The sequence below is a fragment of the Leptosomus discolor genome, chromosome 2, assembly GCF_034619465.1.
Source record: "Leptosomus discolor isolate bLepDis1 chromosome 2, bLepDis1.hap2, whole genome shotgun sequence".
Lineage (NCBI taxonomy): Eukaryota > Metazoa > Chordata > Aves > Leptosomiformes > Leptosomidae > Leptosomus > Leptosomus discolor.
The window spans coordinates 27,715,444-27,742,913 of record NC_141392.1 but is presented as its reverse complement, the minus strand read 5'-3'; the positions used below and the strand labels follow the sequence as shown (position 1 = coordinate 27,742,913).

The 27,470-nt window shown below is 34.8% G+C and overlaps 1 protein-coding gene across 1 annotated transcript in view; it reads left to right on the top strand.

The window, feature by feature from the left end:
- USP34 (ubiquitin specific peptidase 34) overlaps window positions 1-27,470 on the top strand; it is a 135,354-nt gene that overhangs the window by 28,866 nt on the left and 79,018 nt on the right. Inside the window, exons 6-10 of the mRNA XM_086460384.1 lie at window positions 5,074-5,141; window positions 12,168-12,360; window positions 17,608-17,669; window positions 25,962-26,043; window positions 26,137-26,229. Of these exons, the coding sequence (XP_086316510.1) occupies window positions 5,074-5,141; window positions 12,168-12,360; window positions 17,608-17,669; window positions 25,962-26,043; window positions 26,137-26,229 (498 nt within the window). The remainder of the gene's footprint in view (window positions 1-5,073; window positions 5,142-12,167; window positions 12,361-17,607; window positions 17,670-25,961; window positions 26,044-26,136; window positions 26,230-27,470) is intronic.

The window sequence follows — 27,470 nt, the reverse complement described above, 5'->3', positions numbered from 1 at the left end:
CGTCTTTAGGCTATATTAACTTTTTACCTATTTCCTGTGAGGCATAAAAGAAAAGCCTGTGGATTTCTTCTCTGTTTCCTGTGATTTTTATATTGTTATACACATTTGTAGCATAGAGGTAACTATCTTTTATTTTCACTTAGTTTTAGAATGCATATCCTTCATAATTTCTCCATTTTGAAATAATAGTGATTTTTCACTGGCAGAATTATGAATTGATTTTAGTGGGGATTTGAAGGAGATTGGTGATGGAAATAAAACCCAGTCTCTGATGAAGGACATGTAGAATCATAGAACCATTTCAGTTGGAAGACGCCTTCAAGATTTGTATAATGTGAGAAGTCGCGACTTGTCTTGTGGATGTTTCATATGGACAAAAAGGAAAATAATAGTTTGTTGTGCCTTGTATGAAAGGAGTTTAACATAATTTTGACATTGATTGCAATTTTAAATATTTAAATCAGATCTTTCCTTCCACACATCTTCCCTTCTTCCTTGTTGCTGTTACTGCCCGGTCAGGATGATGCTTTAAAGTGTTGGAATATGTTTGCATAGAGGGAGCTAGTGACTGAAATAAAGCTTGTGTTGGTGATCTGTATCACTCACTCCTGATCCTTTTAGCATAATAGTTCTTAACTTACAGGTCAGAGAACAAATGAATAAGGCCATGATATGCTCTGTTCTTGTAAGCTTGCACAGGAGGACTGTTGCAGGACCTCTGTATGTTAAATTGTGGCGATATGTTACCTTTTGGCTCTTTCTGTATGATCTGGTGAGCTTCCAGGTGGTAATCTGATGAGTGCTTAATCTCTAGCTGTTGTCAGTGCAGCCTGCAATCTTCATCAAACCATGTGCTCAAAATCTATGGTCTTGTAGGTTATTCTGGTTTGGTTCCATGGACTAAAATTTACTTCTGAACATTTTTGCATGTCTGATTTTTGTTTTATTTTTTTTGAGAGAATGGTCAAAACTGTTCTGAACAATGAGTGGCAGCTCCTTATCACTTCAGCATTTTTTTTCAGTAAGCATTCTGATTTCAAATCCCATTTCCTAGATATCCCATACCAGTGCATGTGTATAAACTGCATCTGCCTTCCTTCTTTGACCTTTTATGAAGTCTTTATTTTTCTCCACGTAAAATGTTTATTTTCTTTGTTCTTCATGATGTGCCCTAACCCAAAATACTTCTCAGCAAAGTTTCTCCTTTCAAGTAATTACTTAGTAACTTTGTATTTATCTTTTGTTCTAATAGGTAATACATTTAACTGTCTCTTTCAGCTATTTTAGATGAATGCTATGATTAAACATGCCAGATAACATGAAATTCAACCCAAACCATAACCGGTAGAAGTACTGTCTCTTGAACCTCTTCCAGCATTGTATCTTTTACCATTCAGCTAGAATCTTTCTTTTGAACTGTTTGGCTTTGCTGGAAAATCTGTGTGAGTTAGAGGAAAACTGTTTTAAAGAAAATTTTTGTCCTTAAATTTTATCTGTCGGTTCACTACAGAAAGTATAAGAAAATGTATTCATAATGTGCTGTATTCATCCACTTCCTGCATTTTGGTGTCACTCAGTGTACTTGTCAGCAGTGCTTCTGACTTTCAAATGCAGTATGTTTATTAGTTCTGAATGAGGCAGCTAATTTTTTTGACAAAATACATTTTACCATGCTGATATTAAAAAAAAATAAAATTTCTGTACCTCTATAATGATGCATCAGCTTATAATTTTGATGTAATGTTTCTCTTTCACTGTTTCTTCTTATATCATCTCAGTATATAATTCATATATCTTAGGTAAATATAAATAATTTAATAAAAGTTTCTGATTGTCTGTGAAATGATATACCAAACTCCAACAAAACAAAAAATGTTCACAAAACTGTATTTTTTGTGAACAAAATATTGGTGATCTTAATAACAACTCTGCTAATCTGTCTTGGTTTTATTCCAAAGCATTTGAGTTTATGGGATTTATAGATAGTGTGAGATTTATGAATGACCCTGTTAATAATAGCTCAGTGAACAGCTCTGCAATGTCAACTGTTAACTGGTTTGACATGTAAAGCCAGAGCCATAGTGTATAGTAACTCTTAGATATGTTTTCACAGTCATACTAACCCTTGAGAATGGCAGTTATGCAGCCGTTATTGTAAAGACTTCTAGAAATATCCATTTTAAATTTATTTTAAAGTCTGTCAGATGAGCGAGTTGTTGAGCTACTACCTTAAATGTTTGAAAAATATTTTCAGAAAAATTGTAGTGTGGATGAACCAATCAATTTCTCATTACAAAGTCAAGCTTAGTAGTAAGCTCCAGGGAGTAGGTGAAGTTGGGTGTAGTAAATTGCAGTCAAAGAAATCGTTCGCTAACAACCAGTAACATTCAGCTTTTAGTAGACCAGGCTGCATAGTGGTGTGGAAAGCATTTGCCATTTCTTCCACGAAGGAAGGTGAATATCTCATTAAGTGCACTCTACAGGTGCATGTAAGGGAAGACCATTACCACAAATCAGTGAAGTCTGTGGGGAACCGAGCAACTTGTTTGTGATTACTGGTGTCTCCTTTATGTAGAGGACATTAAAATTATTGAAAAGATGTTTCCTTGAATTTTTTTATCCAGCCAATCTTGTTTGAGTAAATGTCTTTGTCAGACAAGCTTAGGTTTGTAATAATGAAGACAGCAAATGAGATATAATGCAATTTACTTCACACAAGGAGTTGGCTGGTTGGCACTCTTGTTTTTTCTCCAGCTCATGGCTCTTCGAGATGCTTTCTTAGCAACCTATATTGTGGTAGGACTGACTGTTCCTCCTTAGGATATTTCTTTGCTGTCTTTCTTAGATACTTGGTTCCTACTTTCTTTCCACATTTCATATTCCATGGTATTTGCTGTCTAACTACCGAATGTTGTGTTGGTCTCCTTAAAAAACTAGCAGATGCAGAGAAATCAGTGATCTACAGCTTGTTCTGTAGACTTGAAACCTCACTGAAAGAGTCTCTCATTACTTCATTCTGTACCATTTCAGTTTTGTGGATGTTGTGGAGGAATAACTGCCCTCTCACTGGAGATGAATTAATGGAAATAGTGCTGATGGTTTCCAAAATTGGTTTAATCTTACTGTATGAAACTTCAAAACTTAAGGCAGAAGTAAAAACTGTTGCAAGACACACTGCCTTTTAGAAATGAATTACCTATGATAAAGAGCAAATAATAATAAAACCGGAAACCTCTGAAGCTTGAGAACAGAACAGATGCAGTAAATACTTTGTCTTAAAAGCAGATGGAAGCAAAAAAAAAATAATGAAAGTTGTGGTTTTTAGTGTAATTTTGTATGTGTTATTTTTATATAATTTTATAGATGTTACTTTTTATAATTTTATTGAATAATTTAGTATATTTATATTTGAGTTCATGATGAAAATCACATTTTCATTTATAATGTGAAATTATCCGTTCAATTCTGAGGATGAAGTTTGCATGGAATGCAAGTATACAGATGAATGCAATGGCTTTAGAAGTTTGAATTAATGCAGAGTGAAAATTACTATGAACAATGAAAGCTATGAAAACAAAATGATAAAAACATTTTCTACTTTTATTTCAGAGAAACACATTTACTTTTGCGTTTCATACTGAATACGGAAAAGAACACATTGTGTTAAAAATCAAATTGTGTAAATACAATAGTGTATTTGTCATCCTTGCAATTCCTTGTCAAAATGTTACTTAATTCCTGTTTCTAGAACAGACATCTTCTAGTTATACTTTCTGTCTTTGGGATGTTAGCATTTTTTTCTTCTTGAGGCTGCCAGTTGGATGAGAGGCTTATTCCAAATATGATCTTTTTTGCATTGCGAAGATTTGGCTGGTTTGTCTGGCAAAGTAGGTTAGTATTGTTACTGTGTAGTGTTAGTTGCCTTGTAAAAAGTAAGTTTGAAAATATTTTTTTTTCAGAACTGACTCAAAAAGTTATTTGGCTAGTTCCGGAAATGTTTAAAATAAATGCTGGTGATATGGTTTTACTACAGCCTAATATTTTTCTCTCCTGGCAAGAAGGAGAGTAGATTTTCTGCATACAGAATTTTCCAAATTCCTGGTGAGAACTTAGTCCTTAGCCAGAATTTATTGCATCAGTTGCAAAGATTAAAGTTTTTTAAGTATTCTTTTAAGAATAAACATGGAGATGTAAATTGACATGATAGCTTTGAGTGTCTGATGGCGTTAGCTGTTCACAAGATTTGTGTGCGCACATGATTAAAATTATGTGGGTAGTAGTAACAGCTGCTAGTGTTTCATCTATGCTAGATCCCTTACCTGGCACCTAGTTGTCTTTCTGTAACAGGTCTGACAGGCTCAGCATTCCTTTTTGAAATGCAGATGCAACTTCTGACTTTGCCTGTGTAAGTAGTTTGGTTGGTCCTCTTTTCCTTGCAGCGGTGCTAAATAGCTGTTTCAGGTTTTTTTTCTCTGCATATGTTTTCTTCCTGCATACAGTTTTGCAAAGGTGGTAAAGGCAGAATGGTAAATATGGGAATACAAATATGGTAGTAAAAAAATCTGTGCTTAATCACTGGTTATAAAACATAATTTTATTTTATAGGATATATAAGCCCTAAGAAGCAAAACATCAACAAGTCAAATAATTTTACTTGATTTAGGAGAGATTTGCAAGGAACAAAAAGAATGGAATAACTTTCTTGTAGTTTTTAAAAGAAAAAGGAAAAAGAAACCCACAAGGCTGAGGAGTTGTTTCTCCTACTGAAGAGACTACAGGAAATACAAACATGAGACATTTGGGCAGTATGATACTATTTATACAAAGTTTATATTTTCCAGTGACTGGAAGATGCAACTCCTGTTTGTAAGTTGCAGAAGCATCCCTCTAGAGAACAGTTTTGAAAATTAGAAAATTAAGAAGTTGAAAGAATTGAAGTTGAATGAAAAACAACAAAGCCTTTTTTTTAAAGTGGGGTTGCACGTGCAAATGTACCAGCAGTATTTCATTTTTTATCATTCTCATTAAATGTCATTAATGAAATTTTTATCTATTTATGTTTTTGCATTATAGATCAGAATATGGCTACACATCCCTGCTGTCATGCAGCACATTATACCCTTTAGGACTTATGTTATCAGGTAAATTTTTAATTTAAGAGTTTTTCTTGTGGGACTTTTTGACAGCACCTATTTATAATTTCAGCTGATACACTTTTAATTGTTTAAGTTGTTGCTCTGACTGTATCATTTCAACAAGGAGAGTGAAGGTAATGTGTAGAGTTAGTTTGGGCAGCTCCTTACATCAATCTGATTTCTGTACCAATCAGATCAATCTCATTAATAGCATTTTTAGTGTGACATCCAGCCCTATTCTGACATGTTGTGTCAGGTTCGATTGTAATACAGTACCACTTACAGCAGTATCTTCATAAAACTACATAAAATTTGCAATGAGACGATATAAGTTGAAGGGCAATATATAGTCACCGAGATTTCATATACTGAGTTTTGCTGAGTTTTAACACTGCTTCCCATTTTGATGTTCTGTATTTCCAGCTGGCAGGAACTGAAGTGTGATCAAAAGTCTACTCGCACTTTTATGTATCTAAATATATCCAGTCCCAAAGATTTTCTTGATATCAAGCTGCCTACCATGAAAAAACACTTTAAAATTAAAATAAAGATACTTAATTATACAAGCAATTTATTTTTATTTGGTTTTTCAAGACAATGGAAAAAACATCCAGTATGCTACTGCTGAAATTATCTTGTGTATGTGTATCTGCCTGGAGGTGGAGGGGTGTGGTCACAGCTAATTCTCCTTCCCGTGTCCCAACATTAAACTTTTCTGGTGCAGACAACCTAACAGGCCACTGCTGTTGCATGAGCCCACAGTTCCTCCAAGGCTCTGGATTTCCTATAACTGTAATATTAGAAAAGTGCTTATACACTAGTCATAACTTGCTTCCCTGATAGCAGTAAATACGCCTTTGCAGATTATATTGTCTTAACTATACCAGTATAAAATCACACTCTTAACAAAAATAATTGCATTGACCACAAGAAAGTGCACAGAACAATGAGGCTCAGAACTATGTTTAGTATTTAAAAGTGTTCTGGTTTTAATTGTAATGAATTTTGACAGTAGAAATTTAAGCACTGGCTTGGCTATCGATCTATCTTGCTGTAACATGGTCTCTATCACAATGGTATCAGCAGAGAGAAGAATATCTGATCCTTTAATAAAACATATCACTCTTGAGTTATAGTCTGCCGTGTGCATTGTGTTAATGCTGATGCGTTATCTTTGAAATATTACAAAGGTAATTATTAATCATGCAGCAATCTAGGAAAGACAGGTGGAGGATCTTCAAGTTCTTGTCTCTCTACATATTCCCTTAATGGTTGTTTGTGTACCTGGGAATTTGGTTCATAAGCCTTATCTGTCGTCTTGCAACGTATGGAAATCACAAAGAATATCGAAGGATTGACAGTTAGAGAGGCTCATAAGAAACTTGAGTGAGACAGAATAACACAGCCTCCAGTCTTTGCTGTTAAATCCTCACTTGCTTGTCATCCTATAATTCTTAAAGCATTTTATGTTTTGTAACTGTAGGTATAATTAGGGTCACTGGAATGAATAGAAGATTTTTTCCTGTGTTCTCCGCTTCTCTTCCTCTTTACCCATAAAATATTTGCATCTGATTTAAAATGTGATTTGTCAGCAGTTTCTTGCTGTAAATAATGCCCTTGATGTCTTTTCTTAGCATTTACAATACATTCATGTCAATCAGAATGTTAATATCAATACAAGATACATCTATGGAAAACACTAGCAGTTTAGAGAAGGAAGGGGATGTTCTCCCAGTTTCCATTTTTTATAACTGAATCCTGATTTGAGGTCTGGGATTTCTCAGCTTTATGAAATCTGAAGCTTTTTATGTGAAATACAAAGCTTTTTATGTGAAGATGCATTTATGGAGTGGAACATGAAGCTTGGAGGCCATATAACAAAAATAATCTCTAGTGCTATACCTTTATATGGGACAGAAGCTAACGCAGATGCCTTCAATAAAAGATTACTTTCTTGATGTATGCGGCTCACCCCATGTGGTTGTCAAGCTTACAGATCTTGTCTTAGCAGCTTGGGTCTCTAGGTCTCCATCTGCTTTTCACTTTAGTAAAAAAAAAAAGCAAACACAATTCTGGGCACAGCAGCATAGCACCTTTGAAACAAATCCTGCAACAGCTTCTGCTGCTATGCAAACTAGGAAAGAGGACTTGGAGAGGGTTTTAGTCTAGAATGAGCTGTTGGAGCTCTAACTGATTGTTAGTCCAAATTGCTGCTCATGTAGATTCCTTGCAAGAACTGCATTTTGGAGTGCTGATCAGCATAAGCAGAAAGAGAGATCACCTGACTGGCATCTTAGCAGCATCTTTTATCAGATGAAGTTAACCTTTATGTACCTGTTCTGTGGTTATTTCTACTAGGGATGGATGAAGCAAAGTGAGTATTTGTGTAGAGGAGACCGCTGCTGGAATTTGCAAAGATCATGGACACAGTCCTGTCATTATTAGTACTCCTAAAAAAAAGACTAATAAGTGTTATTTTCTGCCTGGGGAATGGAGCACTAGGATTCATATGTTGCCTCTGAAGGGCACATGTTTTTAAGCAGTTTAGGAAATAAAGGACATGAATTAAAATTTACACCTTTCAATAAGGAAGCAAAGTGGTTTTCACCTCCTCAGAAGGAAGCTTTCTGCGATTCAAATTGCAAAATTCTCATGAAAAAAAGAGACTTTTTGACAAAGTGACTCAAGAATATAAGTTATTGCAATTATAAATGAGGGCAAGTTGTCTTTATAAAAGACATTGGTTCCATCTGACTTCTACCTCAAGATCAGAGATGAAAGATGCTCTACATTTTTCCAGATATTGAATGCCTCGAGAGCAGTAGCTATAAACAGACAATGTTTTTTTAGGGGCAGGATTGTTCATTGGAAGCGTCATGGATGGTTCTGTCCTTTAGAAGGAAGAAGACTAGCAATGAAGTCCGGTTTTATGAGAAGAGATAAAGTTGTATGTCTGATATTGTAAGTGCCTCTATAAACCACGAGAAAGTGTTGGATAGTATGAAGGAAAAGATCTAAAATTCTTCCTTCTTTGACATCAGAGTTGGTATCACCTGTTTAACATTCCTGAGAGCAAGGTGTAGCATTAGCACTGACCAATATCATATTTAGCTCTAACCTTTTCTCCTCCCTTCTCTTTTTCCTTTCTCCCTCTTTAAGACACATCTTGAGAGATGTTTTACAAAGGATTTGTGTGTCTGCCCCAGTTAGGGAGAGACAGAACATTCTGTGCTCAAGCACATTAAGAGGAAATTGCAAGTGGCAGTTGCTCCTGTGTTAGTTGTGTAGTCTTGTCACAGGGCACAAGCATGGTGCTGGTATATGCAGAGGAAGTAGACGCTCCGAACAGAATTGTTCCTTCCTGTGGAATACAGTGAGAGAGAATGCAGTTGAAAGAACTCAAAGTACTCTTCTGCTTCAAAATGTTTTTCGTAAGAATCTGGGTTTTATGGGAGTGCCCAAGACCTTGCTACTCGGTAATACGCCTTGAAGTTTTCAGTTGCAAAAAAATATTTAACTCCTCTGAAAATCTGAAAATTTATGCTGTAGGTATAAAGAACAGACAAGTCAGGAGACAATAGCCAGGCATTTAAGTAAATTCTTTGTATCGCTGAGGAGCGCTGACTCATTCTCCTGGATATCCCTTTTGCAGCTGTGGTCCAAAGGAGTCGTATTAAGGGAAAAAAGATTGTTTCACAGCTGAGTAGCTGAAGTCGCGAAGCATAAGATGTGATTGTAAGCGTTACATTAACATGGAACTGCACGTTTAAAACTGAACTCTCTCTATTCCCCAAATATGGCAAATTTAAATAGCTTCAGTAGACTGAAACTGATTTTTTTAAAAATTAATGTATATGTATATGTGTTGCTTAAATGTAGATAATATATATTCACTCATTATTTTAAGTATGCCAGACTGGCAGGACAGGTCCTATACATATATAGACTATCCTTTATGTGTATCTATAAAAAGAGGTATGTTTCTTTCCAAAAGTCTCATTTAGTCAAAAATGTCCAATTACACAGATCCTGAAGTGTCATTCATATATTCCTTTAAGACTTAATGTTCATCAGAATAAAAAAATGTAAAAATTTAGGAATTAAAAAAATAACAAAGGACAGAATGGAAGCTGTTATTAAGCCACTATATGAATCAGTCACATATTCATTTATATACTATGTACGGTTCTGATCCTTCCATCTCACAGTGATAGTAACAGGACTACCTAGGTGGTAGGAAGGGTGTCAAAGAAGGTAGGAGATAAAAGATTACGTTGATAGGAGGAGAGACATAGTCTAGGACTTTTTTTGACAGGGAGATGGCTCTTATATGAGTGATATCAAGACAAATAGGGAATGATAGTTCACAGTTTTTGAAAAACAAGAAATGGAGACCATGTAATGCAACTGTCAGGTTGCAGACTTAAGAGAAATGAAGGAAGATAGTTTCACAATTACGTTCGTGTGAAAAACAAACTGGCATAGTTAATGAGAAAGCCAAAAGTATAAATAGAAAGAGATAAATGAATTCACAGTAGTAGATAGGTTGATCTGTTTTTTTTATATATGGGATAAACCTTTCATATGCTCTTAGAGTGGCTATTTTGGGCTAAATAGACCTTTTGCCTTGCTCCAGTGTCACTGTTCTTATGTAAGGCAATGCAGCAAATTTACAGTTAGTCAGTGTAGCAAAAGATGTGTGTTAGTTGCCAGTGCTAGCTAAAGATTTCTTTTGTGTTAATAATAACGTTCTACTGGTAAAAGCATAAAATGGACCCTGTTTACTGATACAGATGGGTTTAGGCCACTGTATCTTTCCACAATAAAAGTGAGACTTGGCTTTCTCTACGGGTTTCTGTGATTTTAATCCTGGTAGTAAAGATATGGTCATATTTGATTTATGACCAGTGTAGCAGTACCAAAAATTTTTCTTCTGTAGATGCAGTTATACTTGTAAAGCCAAGTATGCTTCCACATTTATACTGTGCTTGGTTAGAATAACCCTGTTGGGTTAAAAAAAACCCTAGGATGCAGGTTTACAAGTAGAAAGTGCTCTTTTTTCTGTAGCTTTCTTTAGGGCCTTGGCAAAACAGGTGATACTACTGAAGTACTTCTGTAGTGTGAAAATGCACCTGCACGGTAGTTTCAGTTATTATAAAGTGGCACTTTTCTTAAAACGCTGTCCCTTAATGATATGTAGTACAGAAAACGTGACACAAGTCTGATTCAGGCTTGGACTGAATACAGTAAATGTGCTGAAAGAAGCTTAGAAATGTTGCAGTGTGAATTTTATGAGTAAAAGTAGGTTTAGATTGATACTGTTGCATTAAAATAAAAATAATTTTGTTATGTAAACTAGATTAGTATAGTTGCTTCACAAGAATGCATTTTTTTTAATCAGAGTATGACTCCTATCACCTCTCTGTAGGTTAGGTAGGTCACTGGGTCTGGTTTGCTGCTGAACTTTTTAAAATGAGTATTCCCTTTTTGTTGCTACTTTTCTTTTGTTTAGAAATCATAGCATTACTTTCTTGCCATGATCTGATTTCCAGTGTTCCACATGAGAAGACAAATTTCACCATTAATAACAGTGAAGTATCTGGTTGCCTTGGCCCTGAATGGTCCTACTGTTACTTATCTGTGATTTCTATCACAGATCTACAGCCTCTGTGATTATTTGCACTGAAGTCTCTTTTCTATGTTTGACAATGTTAAGTGTCATTTAAGTGTGTTTATTTTAAGACTTCTACACAAGAGCTGTGAAAAAGGGCCTCTATCTAAATAAGAATCAGGGCCTGTATTTTTGCTTTTTAAAAAATTTACTGATGTTTATATGATGTAAATGCAAGGGAGTGGTGCATAAATCTACTTAAGTGTAGTTTACTATCTCTTGTGTTTTCTAAAAGAGTCATGCATCTGTTTGGCCAGTCTCCAAGGACAGATCCAGGCATAGGCTGTCAAACAAATGGATTTTTAATGCATTTCTGTGTGGTTAAATCTGTTTTCAATGTAGTTGAAACTTCAAAATGCAAGCATTTCAGTATAGATTTTCTTCGTTTGTTTCGCTGTTGTAGATGCTTAGGTAAGATTAAGGTTGCGCTACCTTCTGTAAGTTAGTTTTTAAAAATTATTACTACTTCTGCCTCCCACTTGCAGAGAATATCTGTATTGTGACTCATAGTGCACGATTTGATGACCCCTTATCTAAGATGTCTGCAGTAGGAAGAACTTAGCTGTTTAAAATTCTTCACCATTTTTGGTTTCTGTGTAAGATTCCTAGGATGCCTAGTGATGCTTCTCATGCATCCTTAAAGATCATAATTACTGTCACTAGAAGAAACAACTTGGGCATGTGTTCCTGTACTAACCTGTTGTGAAAGTAGTCCTGTGGCACAGGGAATACTGACGTACAAGCACAGGTGGCATATGGTTATGGCAGAAAAAATGTGCATGTACCGCATTTACTCTTACTTGTATCAGAGCGTGATTGCACAATTATATTTTTTTCTGTTCTGTGACTGAGGCCACAAACAGGGTTATATGGATCTTCAGAGTATTCTCACTCTCAGAGCATGCTGTTTGTGGTCCACTGACACTGTTTTCAGAAGTTCAGTTTTAAAGTATATTAATATGTTAAGTGGATCACGACACTTCAATTTTAAATGAAGTAAATAAACATGATGCAGCTATTTGGAGAGGGCTTCCTATGAAACAGATAGGAGGTTTAGGCTTCCAGCTTACATTTCTGAAGAACTCTATGGGTTTCCTGTCATTTTGTGGAATGAAAGAAGTCTAAGAGGTTTAAAATAATAAATTTATTTACTTTTAAAATATTCTGCATAATTCTGGTTTTCTTCAGTGGTTTTTTTATTGTTGCCAGCTTTTAATAGTGGTATTTCAAGGCTTAGTACTCTTACAGCTATTGGAAATATATATTTGCTATAGTCAAGATGGTGTTCCAGGAATGTTCTAGTTTGAATCATTGAATCATACCCCCTTTTTTTTTTTTCTTCCTTTTGTAATTTATTCTAGGTATTTATGTAAACTGTCAGACCAGGAGTTGCGACAGAGTGCAGCCCGGAACATGGCAGATTTAATGTGGAGCACAGTTAAAGAACCACTGGATACAGCCTTGTGTTTTGACAAAGAAAGTCTTGATCTTGCGTTTAAATACTTTATGTCTCCAACTCTAACAATGAGATTGGCTGGGCTGAGTCAAATAACAGTAAGAACTTTTTAAAAAATATAAATAATATTTAGAAAAATGTTTCTTTTTGTGTTTTATGAGTTACAGATTTGGTTTGGGGGCTTTTTTAATGTGTGAAAACAGCAGAAAGAAACTCTCTTATGCAGTCTTAGGAAATTATAGTCATGCTTGTGAATATAGTGTTCACTGAGAGATAAGTCCAAGTGATAGCTATGTTCTGCAGCTTATGGAATTGTAACACATTTCCTGAACCATTTACCATGCTAAACAAAACTCATGTTTTGTTGAAATTTGTGACAGCTATGTTGAAATTAAGTCTCTTGATGTGGCTGTATTTGTTGTTTACAAAGGCTTTCAATTTGTTTTGATTTTTACCTTTACAGTGTCTTGACTCTACTGTAATTAGCTGCTTCTTAGTATTGTACATACCTCTTTTTCCTGTTTGTTTAGTGTAGTCTGTTTCTCAAGAGAGAGCATTAATTAGCAGAAGACTGAAGAGGTGAATATGTATAGCATCAAATAGAAATAAATTAAAAGCAAAAAAATCCCCCACCCTTCTCTTTCCCATGGAAATACTCCATGTTGCACTAGTCAAGATACGTTGTGCACCTTTTGCCTGTCATTGTTTCCTACATGTGTATTACAGCCTTAGAGAGACAGTTGTACAGAAGGTCAGAAGTGAAGTTTTTTATTCATCCGAGCCTTTTCAATTTTGTGTTTCTTCTGACATTCCTGTATTTAAGATTTATAGCTCATATTGTCATGTTTGTCTTAATGCACAAAATGATGAATAGGAACAAACTATACTAGAATGAACAAACATGTTCTCCCTAAGTTTTGTAGTGTTTTATGAACACATTTGGCGTTCTCTGTTCGAACTAATTACATGGTATCGCTCAGTGACTCTCTTCACTGACTGTCAAGTAAATACAACTTTACTTGAATTTCATTTTGCTTCTCACTGTATTTATATATACAAGTACTTACAATTGTTTTAAAAAATGGCAATTTAAAGTAACCTGTAAGTATTTCCAGTCAGATTATAGGTGTTTTTTGACGAAAGTAAATCTTTAATTTACATAGGTATGTGACCTACTAAGTTGTGTTTTGTTTTTTGTTTGTTTGTTTTTTTTTAAAAAAAGTCTGTGAACTACATCCACTCAATATTAATCAAATGCTCTTCTAAGGGTAACTGCATTTTTTTGGACTAGAATGCATTCAAGTTTTTCATTTATATAAATGAAAACACAATACAGTTCATCTAGTAGAGATGCTAAAGCAAGGTAAAGTTCGTTTTTGGAAGAAATAGTGACATTACTGTAAATATAACGTAAACACATGAGTAATTCATATGACGTTACATGTATATGAATGCTACAAATAATATACTCGGTGCCTGAATTCTAATCTTCTTTCATAATTAGTGTAAAGTGTTCAGGGTTCTTTTTGTGTAATAAGAAAACTTCAGAGAGTTGATGAAGTCTTACGTAGAAGATAACGTATTTTTGATTTGATTTTTCATTGCCATGTGCTTTATTATTTATACAGTTACAGATATAATATTTAGCAGATACATTTTAAAATATGGCTATTAACTGGGCATAAAAGTAACTTTTTTTATTCTGAACAGTTTTGGGAAATGTCGGTTTTGGTATCATTGATTTTAAAGTAAATTTCCAGTGTTTGCATAGTTCCAATTACATTAGATTTTTATTCCTGTAAGTACTTTCCTTTGGTTTTGTTCAGTTGTCCTTGTTCAACTACCAATGTATGTCTTTTTGTATATCCTTACCAACAGGAAGTCTGAAAAAAGAATGCATCAGTTTGTTTATTTTTTAGGCATGTAATACATTTAAGGGAGTGTGAAAATATGTGATTTTAATTATGTTTTGACCTGTTATGATTGATAAATATGACTGTGAAAGTGAGACTTTTAATATCAGACATGTATTAACAGAAGCAAAACTTTACAATATTTTTAGACTAAAGCAAATCAGTTTCAGCTTGTAAAAAAAAAAATCATTTTTGAGGGGTTTTTTGGTGTTGTTAATAAGTTAATTGAGTCTCTTTTTATATGAATAGTCTCTAAAACCACTCTGGAACACTGAGACAATTTATTCTTCTTTCTTATTCAAATCATAGGAAATTTTATCTTTGGTTCGCTTTTTAAAGTTCTTACGGAGATATCTTTGGAAGAAGCATCTTCTGATTTTTCTTGTTTGACCTTTGAGTTTGAGAAGCATTTTGTTTCATTCAGTTTTGTATGCTTTGCCTGCAACAATTTTAATTGCCAGGTCTGTGCAACTTTTGAGTGTGGAATCTGAACCAAAATTTACAGAAATTTTTAATGCCTCTTTACTGAATTTTACTGTCCTCTTTGCAAACAGAGGTTTGTTTACAAAGATGTAACGTAGTTCAGCTTTGTTAGTATTTTCACGCAACCTTCTGTAATACAGATGTACCTTCGTGACTATTTTTTTTGGAGCTTCTTTTTTCTGTTCGTCTCTTTGATGGCTAGATTTTGTCAAAAGACATTTCATTGGACTATTCTTCCCAACCAACACAATTTCAGCTTCCTTTTTTTGTATTCAAGACTTTAGAACTACGATACCTGCGACTGCAAATTGTTTTTCTTTCCTGGACTTCCATTTGCCAAAAGTTGAGCATTTAGTCTTGAAGCAATTCTTCATTTAATTTTGCAAAAGGACGTGAAGATTCAAAGAAAACTTTTAGGAAAATTATGTGCAATATATTTTAAAGTATGAACTTTTCAGTATGTACTTTATTTCAAAGAAAAATTTCTTTGAAAATTCATATGGAAAGGTGACTCAGATGCAGATTCTAATTTCAACTTACAGGATCAAGACTAAAATAGATTTGGTCAAATAATTGCTGTGGCTCGCTAGATTGTTCCTTTTGCTCTAATCGTGGAGACAGAAATCTTTGACCAAAAATACCAATGAATCTAAACAGATGCATGTCTTCTAACATGGAGGTGTTGATTTGTGTCTGCCAAGAGGGTTTTTTTTTCCTGTCTGACAGCTAACGTGACCAGTCCTAAAATTAAACCTTTCGGTTTCGTGGAACTCTTGAGACTCACCGAATACATGCTGTGTGGCATACAGGGATTATATTTGCTTGCCACCAAATATAGACCTGCTTCCCTTGAAGAGTAGCGTATACATAATGTGTCATATCATCTGAGTAAAGTTCTTATTTACAAAACAAGGTTGAAGACAGACACATGAAAGTTAATTTTAGCGAAGTGGAGGCTTGAGTGGTTGAATATGAGGTTGGAAATAGCTACAGAAAAGAACAGCAAAATACAAACCAAGATCTTACCTGAAGCTTTATTTCATCTCCCAGTCATCTGTTGAGGTGGTTCAGCTCCAAAATATACCCTCTTCTCTCTCTACTATTTCCTCACGAATAGGACTCTCTGTTTTCCTGTCCTTCTAGTTACAGGTGAACTTCAGTGTGTGAAAATGAATACTCATAACTGATCTGACCTCCTTCCTTTCTCAGTTTTTCAACCTCTTTTTGTTTGGTTCTGTGCATTAGTGAAAATTCAAATGCAATGTTGTTAGTTTTTTCCTGAACAAATTAGATTAAAAACTTGAACAGTGCATATTTATTCTTCTTGCATTGGTTTCCTGTGTAGAAGGTTTAGTTACTTTTCATGCCTGGGTCTTGAGACAGCACTGCTAGCTAGGGAGATGCTTTTTGTTCTTTGCTTTCTTTGCTGAAGACTATACCTTTGTTGTACTTTATAACTAACACATTTGTGTTACGTTAATTGAGTGTCTGGGCACAGGCCTCTTTATTTTCATACAATGGTTCATCTATGGTAAAAAATTGTAAAAGTATTTTCTTCCCTCTGGCATTTCATGGTAATGAAACATGAAGTGAAAAAAATGTTAGGAGGTGAGTGAGAATAAGGTGGTGCAACAGCATCCCATATGGTCTCTGTTTTGTGCTGTTGTGTCAGAATTCTAAGACTTTAATTAAAATTATTGTAAAAATTGCTTGAAAATTCCAACATGAAAAAGAAGAACTTTTGTCAGAATTCCTTTGGATAAGGATTTTTTTATGGGAAGTTTGGATCAACATGTGACCATGGATATAAAATTTATGATAGTAACAGTTGGATACTCTTTCACTGTTTGATCCCTTTCAAAACATTTTCGGTTGGGGCACGAGTCTTCAGAAAAGCCAGTGAATTTTCACTTCTTTATTTGGCCCAATTCTATTTGGTCATAAAAATTTCTTCATGAAGTTCACTTGTTTTTCCACTCCTAGATATGTTTCATTTGAAAGTATCTATTAATAACTTATCTATTAATAATTGTATAATCAGTCTTTCATGTCTTACTAATTTTAATTCATATTTTCAGTTTTGTTTCTTCAGAAACATTTTTCCCATGAAAATTGTGGAGATTAGGGACAAATAAATCTTAGTGTAAAGACTGTAGATTAGTTGTCACCCAAATTACCGAGTGCATGTACCAGACTTGTTTCAAGAAAGGAAGGAGTAAATATTTTGACAAAGTAACGCAACAAGTTTAATTTGAATTTCAAAAATTCATGTTATTGTGTCTTTAATTTTTTTGAAAACAAGTTGACAAGTTTTAGTACATAATGGTAAATATTTGAAACACTATGGATTTGTAAAGAATTGGATATAGAGCCATCTCTGTATCTGGGAAGCTGATGCTGAGGTAAAGGGTGGAAAAGAGATGTAAACCTTTAACAAGCTTTTTTTTTTTCCCCTGGGATGTCTTGAATTTATCAGTTCAGATACCTTTGAAAGCTTCATTTCATATAAAAATACAAAATTTTCACTCTCCAGTTTTCTTGACTTTCAACACAGATAATGTGAGAAAAGAAATCTTTACTGTTGCAGTAAGGGTTGCAATAATGGGGAGACTCATTCTAAAACATCAGTTTCCAGAGTATGTGCTTCATTTCTCATGAAAATCTATGTGCTAAGTGACTGCTACACACCTTGTTTTGATTTCTGGAGTGAGTGGAGTTTTGTAACATCATTTAATTGCTTTGGTGAAGACTGATTGAAAAAGAAAATTGATCCCTCTTGCCTACTGGAATGTCTGTTCAATTTTTTTCTCAAAGCGATTTGTTTAAAAACATTGAAAGTACTAGAAAAATTTGTTTACTGTCACTAATACTGTTCTTAAATAGAAGAAAACTGCCTCACAAAATGTTTAGATAAAATTTTAATTTTTTTCTTCCTTTTTCTAACTGTAGAACCAACTTCATACCTTCAATGATGTGTGTAATAATGAGTCATTAGTTTCAGACACAGAAACGTAAGTAGGAACATTATTATGAATACTTTGTTTGCTATATGGTTGCAGTTCTTCTGTATTGTTGTTATGGATTGTACACAGTGGGGAGTAGGGATAATCCGAGGCATTTATTAGAAATATTCTCATCAGGAGTTTAATAAATGGTTTTAAATGGTAACTTTAAAAATACTTTGAAATGTTTCTGGGTTTTGTTACTGTCTTAAAAGATAGGGACTAGGCAACCTTTAGAAAAATGTATATACTGAAATAATGAATACCTATAACAGGCCATTATCTCCATTGTGATGCAAAAACAGGAACCAGCTAACTCATATCCAAGTAGTATTTTTGCTGTCTTCTCATTTCTGCTGATTATTTAGTTAACTAAGACTTGTCTGGCCATCACTGGTTCCCAGCCTTGTTTTCCGTTGAGTCTGTGAGGCTATGCTATTTATTGGTTTTTTTCAAAGTCCTTATTTGTGTAATTTGGGTGTGTTTAACAAGTGTAAAGGGGACTCTTATGAATCTTGACGATTCACATGTGGGATTGTATTCCAGGGAGGAAATGTGTTGATTTTTGTAGTAACTCTAAACTTAATGTTAGAACTGTGTAGATTTTAGCCAAAAGTATGTCTTTAAGTAGCTGAAATAGCTGTTCTTTTGAAATAATAGGCAAAGTATGTGAAATCTGGGATTTTTCTTGTGATACACTCTTAATGTTCATTTTGGGTTGTGATATATTCTTCACGTTTATTTTGGGGTGTGATATGCAATTTTATCTTGGGGGTTGTATCCATGTGCCTATCTGTCTCGCTACAGACACACACTCTCCACTGTGTTTTGCTCATTAATGAGAAGTCTGTTAGAGCAGCAGTTGGCTTGCTTTTTGTCTGGGTAGTTTTATTATAGATGGTTTTATTTTAACACCTGCTTAGTGAAATCTGGCAGTGGTCAAGACCACAGTGCTGTAGATTTCATGTAAATAAGAAGTTGAATATTTGAAATGGTATTTATGGTAATAGGTTGATATTTTAAAAATAAAGAATCAGAATCTAGGGCAGTTTTGCTTCCATAAAGATGTAAAAATACTTCGAGAATACAAAACAAATCACCACTTGTGATCAACTTTTTCTTGTCCTTTGTCACTAAATCAGTAAGTGAACATGAATCCATGCTATCTATTTATTTCAAAGTAAATTTTGATAGTGTCAGAAAAAATGAATTCTTGTCAAGTATGACACAAATACCTTACTATGATCTGATGAAACCTGAATGTACATGTCATTAAGCTCATGTACATTTCAAAAATTTTGCGTTATTGTAATAAATGTAATCATGTTTTTATTATTTTAATACAACAGAATACCAATATAATATATACATCTATATATAATCATTATTTATATATTTTGTGCCCAGGGAGAGGCGTTGGATTTTTTCCAAAGCCTCTAGTTCTGTAGCAGTAGAAGTAAATACTACAGGAGCATAACAAACATATTGAGTTTGTGAGGTGGCTTGGTTGTCTGGGGTATTTTCAATATGGTACTGCCAGTTCGTGGTGTATTATTACACTGAGACTGCCAAACCTCAATTTTATCTATTTCTTCTTCTCCTTCCTTCATGTTGAAAATCTGAAACTGAGGTGTTTCTTTGTTAGTTTATCTCCTGAAACCCATGGTGAATGACATAGTTCTTAACTAGTAGTAAGTAATTAAGGTACATTAACAAGATTCTGTCAGTTAAACCCAATAAAAAGCTGATGGTTTTTTGTGTGTCAAATGTAAAAGAGGAAAGTTATTGAGAGGGGAAAAAGAGAAGGGTGCTTAAATTTCCCTACAGAAGAGCAGATGTACTATTCGAGAACATCACAGTTATTTTAAAGCTGAAGGAAATGGTTAAATTCTCATTTGGGATATTACTTCCTTGGCAAGGGCATCTGTGAACAGCCTGTCATTTGAAAGGAGTGCAGCATGAACAGAAGACCTTCTTTTCCACTTTTGTAGTATGTGATTTCTTTTAATCTGAATTCCAGCTATTCTGGTATTTTACCTGGGAAGTTGGGTACAAATCAGTATCAAGTATTGCTGCTCATCTTCAGGTATCTTTTGAAATCACTGATTTCTTACAGCCAAATAATGACGAAAGGCTGGTACAGAAGGATGGGGGAAAATATCTCACTTCCACAGTTTCTTCAGTACAAATCTTCCCTCTTATTGAAGACTGTTCATGAGAAATTTTTGGATGAGAAGGCACTTATGGAGTTGGCAGTGATTGAATGAGCAGCAAAAGGAAAGCTTTTCATTCCTATTTTCTTTCTGCAGTGGAGAAAGGAAGTCTAAGATTTATTTTGTACCTTTGTAGCCTCTGCAGATTTATCAAAGGAAGATGTTTTGTGTTATGTCTGGTCATCCATCCCCATTTTGTGTTTTGACTTTTCCAGATGCGTTTGGAACTGTCAACCTTTGGGATTTCTCCTTCTATATCTTGATAAGGTGGGTTTGCGGGAGGTACCTTTTTTAAAAAAAAAAAAAGCTATCAGTTAGCCCTAGTTCTTCTCTTTTGTTTGGCAGTATCATCAGGATTTTTTAGCAAATATTTTGCAACAGTAGCTTCCCACCTGTATCTGCATGGTGGTCATGGTAGGACAAGCTAAAGCATCTTCTGACTAGGAGAACATTTGATTTCACAATTTACACTTGAAAGCAGCAGAAAGCTGAAAGAGAGGAATCTGTGTTCTAGCTGTAGGTATTTATGTGTCTTTTTAGATTTAGTTTACTTGAATGTCTTCTCTAGGGTTGAGGTTTTGTGGTGACTGTATTCATATTGTCTGGATATGTGCGATGTCTCTGACTCAACTTCATAATATCCCTCAGAGAGATACTTTTAATTTAGCTATTCCTGGCTCTTAAGATGGAGTCAAATTCTTTGTGATCTAAGGTACTGAAGAGTATGAAATCCATTGAAGCTAAAAATAACGAGACTGAACAGAAGAGTCTTCAACTGATTCCTAAAACTGTTTTGGTGGTGTTGGTTAGTGAAAAATGATCATGCCTTTCAGGGAGGAAAAGATTTTTTTTGTGCTCTTTGGACCACAAGAGGAAAAAGTGCTACTTTTTTGCTTAATGAGGACACTGTCAGCTTGTGGAAATAACATGTATAAAGAGATATTTTGTTTTCCTGTTCTCTTGGCAGGCAGCCAACGATTTGAATTTCAGAATTCAGGTTGATGCTGAGATGACCTCCTGCCTTGTTTGAAAACTTGATTACCCTTACTTAAAAAGTTTCCTACAGAGTTATTTCAGGTGTCCAAAATTTTCTTTACCTGTGAACAGAAAGATGTGGACTACTTCTCCTTTCTTTTCCCTCTCTTTCCTTATTTCTTGAGACATTAAACTGCAAGTTTTGTATTGATTTTTTCCCTTCACCACTGTTCTCCTAGCTTATGTTAACTCTCGCTTTCTCAATTGTTGTCAAAGCTCACCAGCTGAATTTATGGCAGCATCATTTAAATGCCTCTTCCCTTCTCTCTATTCCACATTCCAGGGATCTTTTTAGATTTTCTCTGTGAAAAAATAGTAGTAAAATTTTTCACTCTGCTCACAGTAGTGGGTCTGTCTGAGATGGAGCCCTCATCATGCAAACCCATTAGGCTCACTCATGTTTCTTTCTAGTGGCATACATAGTAGTTTAATAAATATTCAAGATTATGTCAGAGTGGTGGTTTTGGAGTGTCAGATAAGAAAATGTGTGCTCATAAACAAAAACGTGTGCTTGAATGTGTGTTGGAAAGGTACCTGCTGTATCCTTTTTGCATTTCTGATCCTAAATATTTGAGATCAGTGTTTCCCATCCGTTGTTTTGTTGTAGATGCTATTTCAGTTTTGTTAAGAAATGTTAGTCTTCATCCTTTGCAAGCTGCTTGTTATATTTCTGCATTTTTTCTTTTAAAGCTTTATGTAGTATTTTTCAGTGATGTTGCTGACTTGCTGTTGTATTTCATCCAGTACTGAGCTGGTGTGTTTTTATAGCTGCGTGGTGAATTATGTTGGGAATTGACTGGTTGAATAAATAAGGTTTTCTTTGGGGGGTTGTTTTGCTGTGGGATTTGTTCCTGGATCTGGGTCATCATGTGGCTACCAAGTATTGCCCCACAGCCTTAGATTAAAATGTTTCTAGGACTTTAATGCAGTCCTTTTATAGAGAGGCGTTCTTTGACCTACCAGGAAAATGCATAAACTGGTTTCCTTCTGGGTAGTTTTATTTGCAATAATGAACAAAATTTAAGCTCTAGTACTCGCATTTTGTAAGTACAGTTCACAAACATCAGGTTATATCAGAAACTGTATAGCTTCCACTCTTTCCCGCAGTCTCATGGAGTGCCTGGGGAAACTAACGTCAAAAGTGCTTGAATTTCATTTCTTGGAAGTAAAAGTGTTATTTTTGACAGGCATGGATTGTCAGTGAATTTAAATTAAAAGTCTAAGGGGAAACTGATTAAGTCTAGAGATAACATAGCCCAATATATTGTGTAGATTTCCAGTGTGAGAAACATTTAGAGCCAATTAAACTAGAGTAGCTGTTGCCTTTACTTTCTTATTCTCTTCTCCTCCTCCCTCACCCGCAGCACAGACTTGTAGATAGTGTCAGGTTCTTCACATGACTTCTCCTCTTGCTATCCCAATTACTAAATCCATGAGAAATAGCTAATACATGTTATGACCAAAGTGAATGGTCTTACTACTAAGGTCTGTATGACATAAATGTCTAATTTGTAAAACCATTCTTTGTATTGTTACTTTCATGTTAGAGGGAAAAGGATGTCTATACTTTGATCATAATGCATGTTTTTCACTCTCACTGTTTCCTTTAGTATAAAGGAGGAAAATTTTTCTATAACTTTTGGAGAACTTACTTTAAAAGAAAATCTAAGCATATTTTTACTGAAAATTGAGTTCTTGCTAAGTTGCCTCAATTTTAGTGATATTGTACAGTAATGATACAATAATTTGCAAATTGCTCTATGAAAAAATACTTTTGAATTATGAAAAATACAGATATAAGAAATAAATTTTAACATAGCTAGGAACTGAAATGAAACCACATTGAAAAATATTGAAAATTACACTTTAAATCTTTTAATAAAAAGTTATTGTGGGTTGTTCTGCTTATTTGGGGCAACTCAGAACTCAGTGAATTTTTATGAACTTGAGTGCGTCTGAAATTTCTCAAGACTGTAGGACTTATGATAATTGTTAAAGTAAAAACGGAGTGAGTGACAATATACAAACTTAAATCATAGGTTAATTTATCTATAGGCTGGCAGTTTATTTATCTGAAGATCTGGAACTGCTTGTAAGTTAAGATATTCACTCTGATTGAAAGTGAGGAAACTTCCCAAGGAGCTGGAAAAGCTCTGGATGAAAAAAACCTTTCCTGAAATGGAAGTGTTCAGGAAGTATGTCAGCCTTCATTTACACTGAAATTAGCTTTCTTTAGTGAGTCCTTGAATCAGCTATCATAAATACATTTCTCAGTATATCAGAGAACAAAATACTTAGTGCTGGTAATAACTTCATCACTTCAAAAAGCAAAATATGTAGTGGTTGGTGTGCCCTCAGCAAAACTTTCTGGGAGGAACAATTCTCTCTGGGGAACACAAAGGCTGCATTCTGCTTTTCACAAGGATCCTCTTGTTTAGTCATCCTCAACAAATCCATATCAAATGAATGTTTACCTTCAGAAATCTGAGATGTCATTTTATCACAGTTGAGCTCACCAGTAGGATAAAGAGTTTTTTACCTCTGAGAATACAGCTATTAAAAAAAGGCATTCCTTCAAAGAATAATCCAATATTTCTCAGAAGAAAAAATGTTGCAGACTAGAGATAGGGAACTGCCATACTCATTTAATAAAATGTGGGAACTCACTCTGTAACAGAGTTTTTGTTCTTTCTGTTGGAGTAGCTAAAATACAACATACAACTATGGATACAGTGTCTAATGGGCATTGTGCCACTAGCACAAGTATTTGGTTTAAAGAGACACTGAGCAGTATGTCCTTTCATATTAGCAATGGCTAGTGAATCTTAACAGTGCTTATCAGGGATTCGTTATGGAAGCTGCAGGTTTAACAATTCAGATCCAAGAAGAAATTAAGTGGTCCTGGAACAAAATTACCTCCATTGACTTATGACTCAGGTGTTAAGGCTTTTGCTTCTTATGGAGGACCATATGCAATGATTTGTTTTGTATTTCATAACCAGAAGTGCATCCATTCAGGTCTTCTCCATCTAGTGGGTATATATTCACTCATGTGGCCAGATTTGTCTACCTTTTGTATGTTCAAAATGCAAACTATGAGGCTTTCTGCTTATGTTTTGGATGTGTAGCAGGAGCACTTCTGTCTACAGCAAGGGGAAGCAGTGTAAAGCCATAAGAAGGAGCTGGGGGTGAACAGGCCATAAGTTCAAGGAACTTTTTTGCAGGCTGCGTTCAGTTTTCTGAGAGTGTGGGTCAGGTACTTGTGGTTTAAGATGAATCTCTAATATGAAGTCTACCAGCTGTCTGACAAAATGAAAAGTAACAGACCTCTGGTCTCTTGAGCTGTATGGGCAATCCCACTATGATCACTTGTGTCTCGTCAGCATGGAGGCAGGTGGATAAGAGCATTTTTGCAAGCCGTGTTTGTTGCTAAAGGAGACTGGTAGCATATATATTCAAATGAATAATAAGTTCCTTTAGCTGTAAAATCTGCAGAATCCCAGCTCACATGTGAAAAGATCTTACTTCGGATTTTGTTAGATAGAAATCCAAGCCCTAGATGAGGGTGTAATGTGCTTGCTTCAAAGTTTGGTTTGAGGTAGGCATGTTGGGGCGGTTGGGCTTTGGGTTGTGTTTTGAAATGAGGTTCTAGGAAGTTAAGTAGATCTGGATTTCATGGAACAGACCTGGCTTATCTTTTTTATCCCTCTTTAAGCAGATACCCTATCAAACTGACTTTACATGTCTTTACATACTTTAGTATGAGAACTAGTTTATTGATAAGCTATCAATGATACTGTTGGTAAATTGTTGTACCTTGCAAGTCAGTTATTACTTAAATGTTAGGGGACATTATCTTTTTTTTGAACAATATAAGAATATTTGATTCCCCATGTCTTTGAATTAGAAGAGAACAGTATAGGAGTGGTGTGTGTTGAGTAATAAGAACTATGCTGAGCTTATCCATAGGGATCAGGAAATTTGAAACAATTGAAGAACTGACAACAAGCCCCAGAAAAGTGAATCCTGTTTGGAAAACCTCCAAAGGCAATCTCTTTTTACCTAAAGAATCTTGTTTTCTTACTGCGGATGATAAAGATTAGCAGTCCTGGAATTTTAATAGTGACCACAAACGTGACACAAATAGCACTGGTAAAAATAATTCTTCCTGTAGTCCTCCTCCCTACCATCCTCTCCTCCTTGTGAAACAGAGTGCTTTTATTCCAGGGCCATTTAAACTACAGGCTGTGCTTTAAATACTGTGATGCCCTCTAGTTGCTTCTGGTGCCAAAATCTGGGTAAACAAACGTTTGCTTGAAAGGAAGGAATAGAGAGGAGGTTATGCACTAGTTTCCAGACAGGACAGTCCTTTCTGGAAGTTCAACTTTTGTTTTGGAAAAGTCAGTTTCCTCCTTCTGTTTGAATGTTTGCTTATGGATTGGCAGTGGGTAAAGCTCCCTATTGTACGGATGAAACAAAATGAAAAATTTGAAGTATCTGTATGCTACCTGTGTGTAAGTATGACAACTGAAAACATGGATTTTTAAAGCTATATGCATTACTATTTATGCCAGATAATCTAAAAATATTTAAGTGGTTTTCTTTAAAAAATAATTTCTGTCACTCCCACCTTTAGCTACATTTTGTGAACCCAGTAGTTCTGGAATTTCATGATAAACTTGGGTTAAATAGCAGTGTTTATCAAAATCTTACCTTTGAGGTCTTTGAAAGTGGTCTGCAGGTGGTCTGTTGAGCTCTATTAACAAATAAAATTGGTAGAGTTGTTGGTTACATGTTTGCTAATGATCCAGAGGGGTGAGTGGGAAATGTTGATATTTGACATTAGTTTTCCAGCTAAAGAGAAAAATATGGAAATCGTTTGCTTCCTACCTGAATGAATGAATGTTGACTATGCTTTGTGTTCAACAAAGTTTTCATATGCTTACTACAGTTACAGACATTAATTTGAAAGGCATGTTGTGCTAGGGAAGAACACTGTATGTATTGTAGGCAGACAGTTTTACATATGTTTCTACTCTTTTTTCATCTCTAGGTCAATTGCAAAAGAGCTTGCAGACTGGCTTATCAGCAACAATGTAGTTGAGCACATTTTTGGACCAAATTTACATATTGAGGTTTGTATAAAATTATTATTATTTTTACTATGAACACTATGAATGAGTAACTTGTTCTACTAAATTTTTCCACAATATGTTCTCACTTTGCAGATCATCAAACAGTGCCAAGTGATTCTAAATTTTCTTGCAGCTGAAGGGAGACTTAGTACTCAACATATAGACTGTATTTGGGCTGCAGCACAGGTATATATAAATTTTTTATAATTGCTGGAGTGATAAAAACCAGAAAATGGCAAGTTGATTTTGTTTTATATTCTTAAAGCTGAATTTCTTTCTTTTTCTTGTCTGTGTCCGAGTGTTTTGCTGACCAAGATTTTAAGTTAGGTAACTGCCACAATTACTAGTTTTTTCATTAGATGCAACAATTCACCGAGGCTACTTTAATACAAGAAAAAAAAAAAAAAAAGAGGTTGTATAGCAAAGACATAGTCTTTTCACTAAGAATGGGGATGAAGATTGTAGGGCAGATGTAATATTTTCACTATTGTGCTAAATGGCCTTGCTCCTATCTATTGTAGTTTCTATTACTCCTGGTGGGAACAGTCAGGCAAAGATTCTGGCAGTGAAGTTTACAGCTGTGCTAGAGTGCTGGTGTTAATATAGAGGCACTAAGGGTTTATTTTTTCCTTGGTGAACCTGGAAATTCTGATAGGCTTTTTTTCCTTCAGAAAGATAACTCTTGTTTGCTACTTTTAATGGATTGCTGAGCTTTTTATTTTAGGTTGTGAAGTTTTTTTATTTAGGGGATTTGAATACAGTAGACATTTTGATTTCCTGTTGTGGAAACTATTTTTCCATGGTTTCATTCTGCCTTTATTATTAAAAAAACCCCAACAACAACCAACCAGCCAAAAACCCAGAGAAACTCTCAAGGTTTCAGTGTTAATTTTTCTGAAAAATACATTCAAAATGAAGGTCAGAGAAATAAAGTTGATCTTTTTGAACAGGTATAGTGAACAGTATAGTGAACAGTCAGCTTCTATACAAGTTAGAATTTGAAGGGGTTATGTGTTCAATATTTCTCTGTAATTTATTTCAGTCAAATACTACTGTATAGCACATTGTCATTATAACATGAAGCTGGTATGTTAATAAATGCTTATTATAACAGCGTCCACTCTAATAGGCTCCAACAATTTTCTGTATCAGAGTAATTAATAATTACTTTTTTCACTTAAATTTTTAAAGCGTTATTTTACCTTCCTTGATGTTTTCACAAATACAGTAGCTCATACTAGTGGTAGACCTCTGAATTTTTCTTTATTTTATGCTATTTTAAGAGCTTAATAGAATTACCCAAATGCGGTAATTCTTTTACAGTTCAGATCTTCATTTTGACATACTGATATTTTCAAAATATGTATGTTAGCTGTCAGAATTAAGTATGTCGTGATTACTTCCTGTAAAAGGTTTAAATCTCTAAT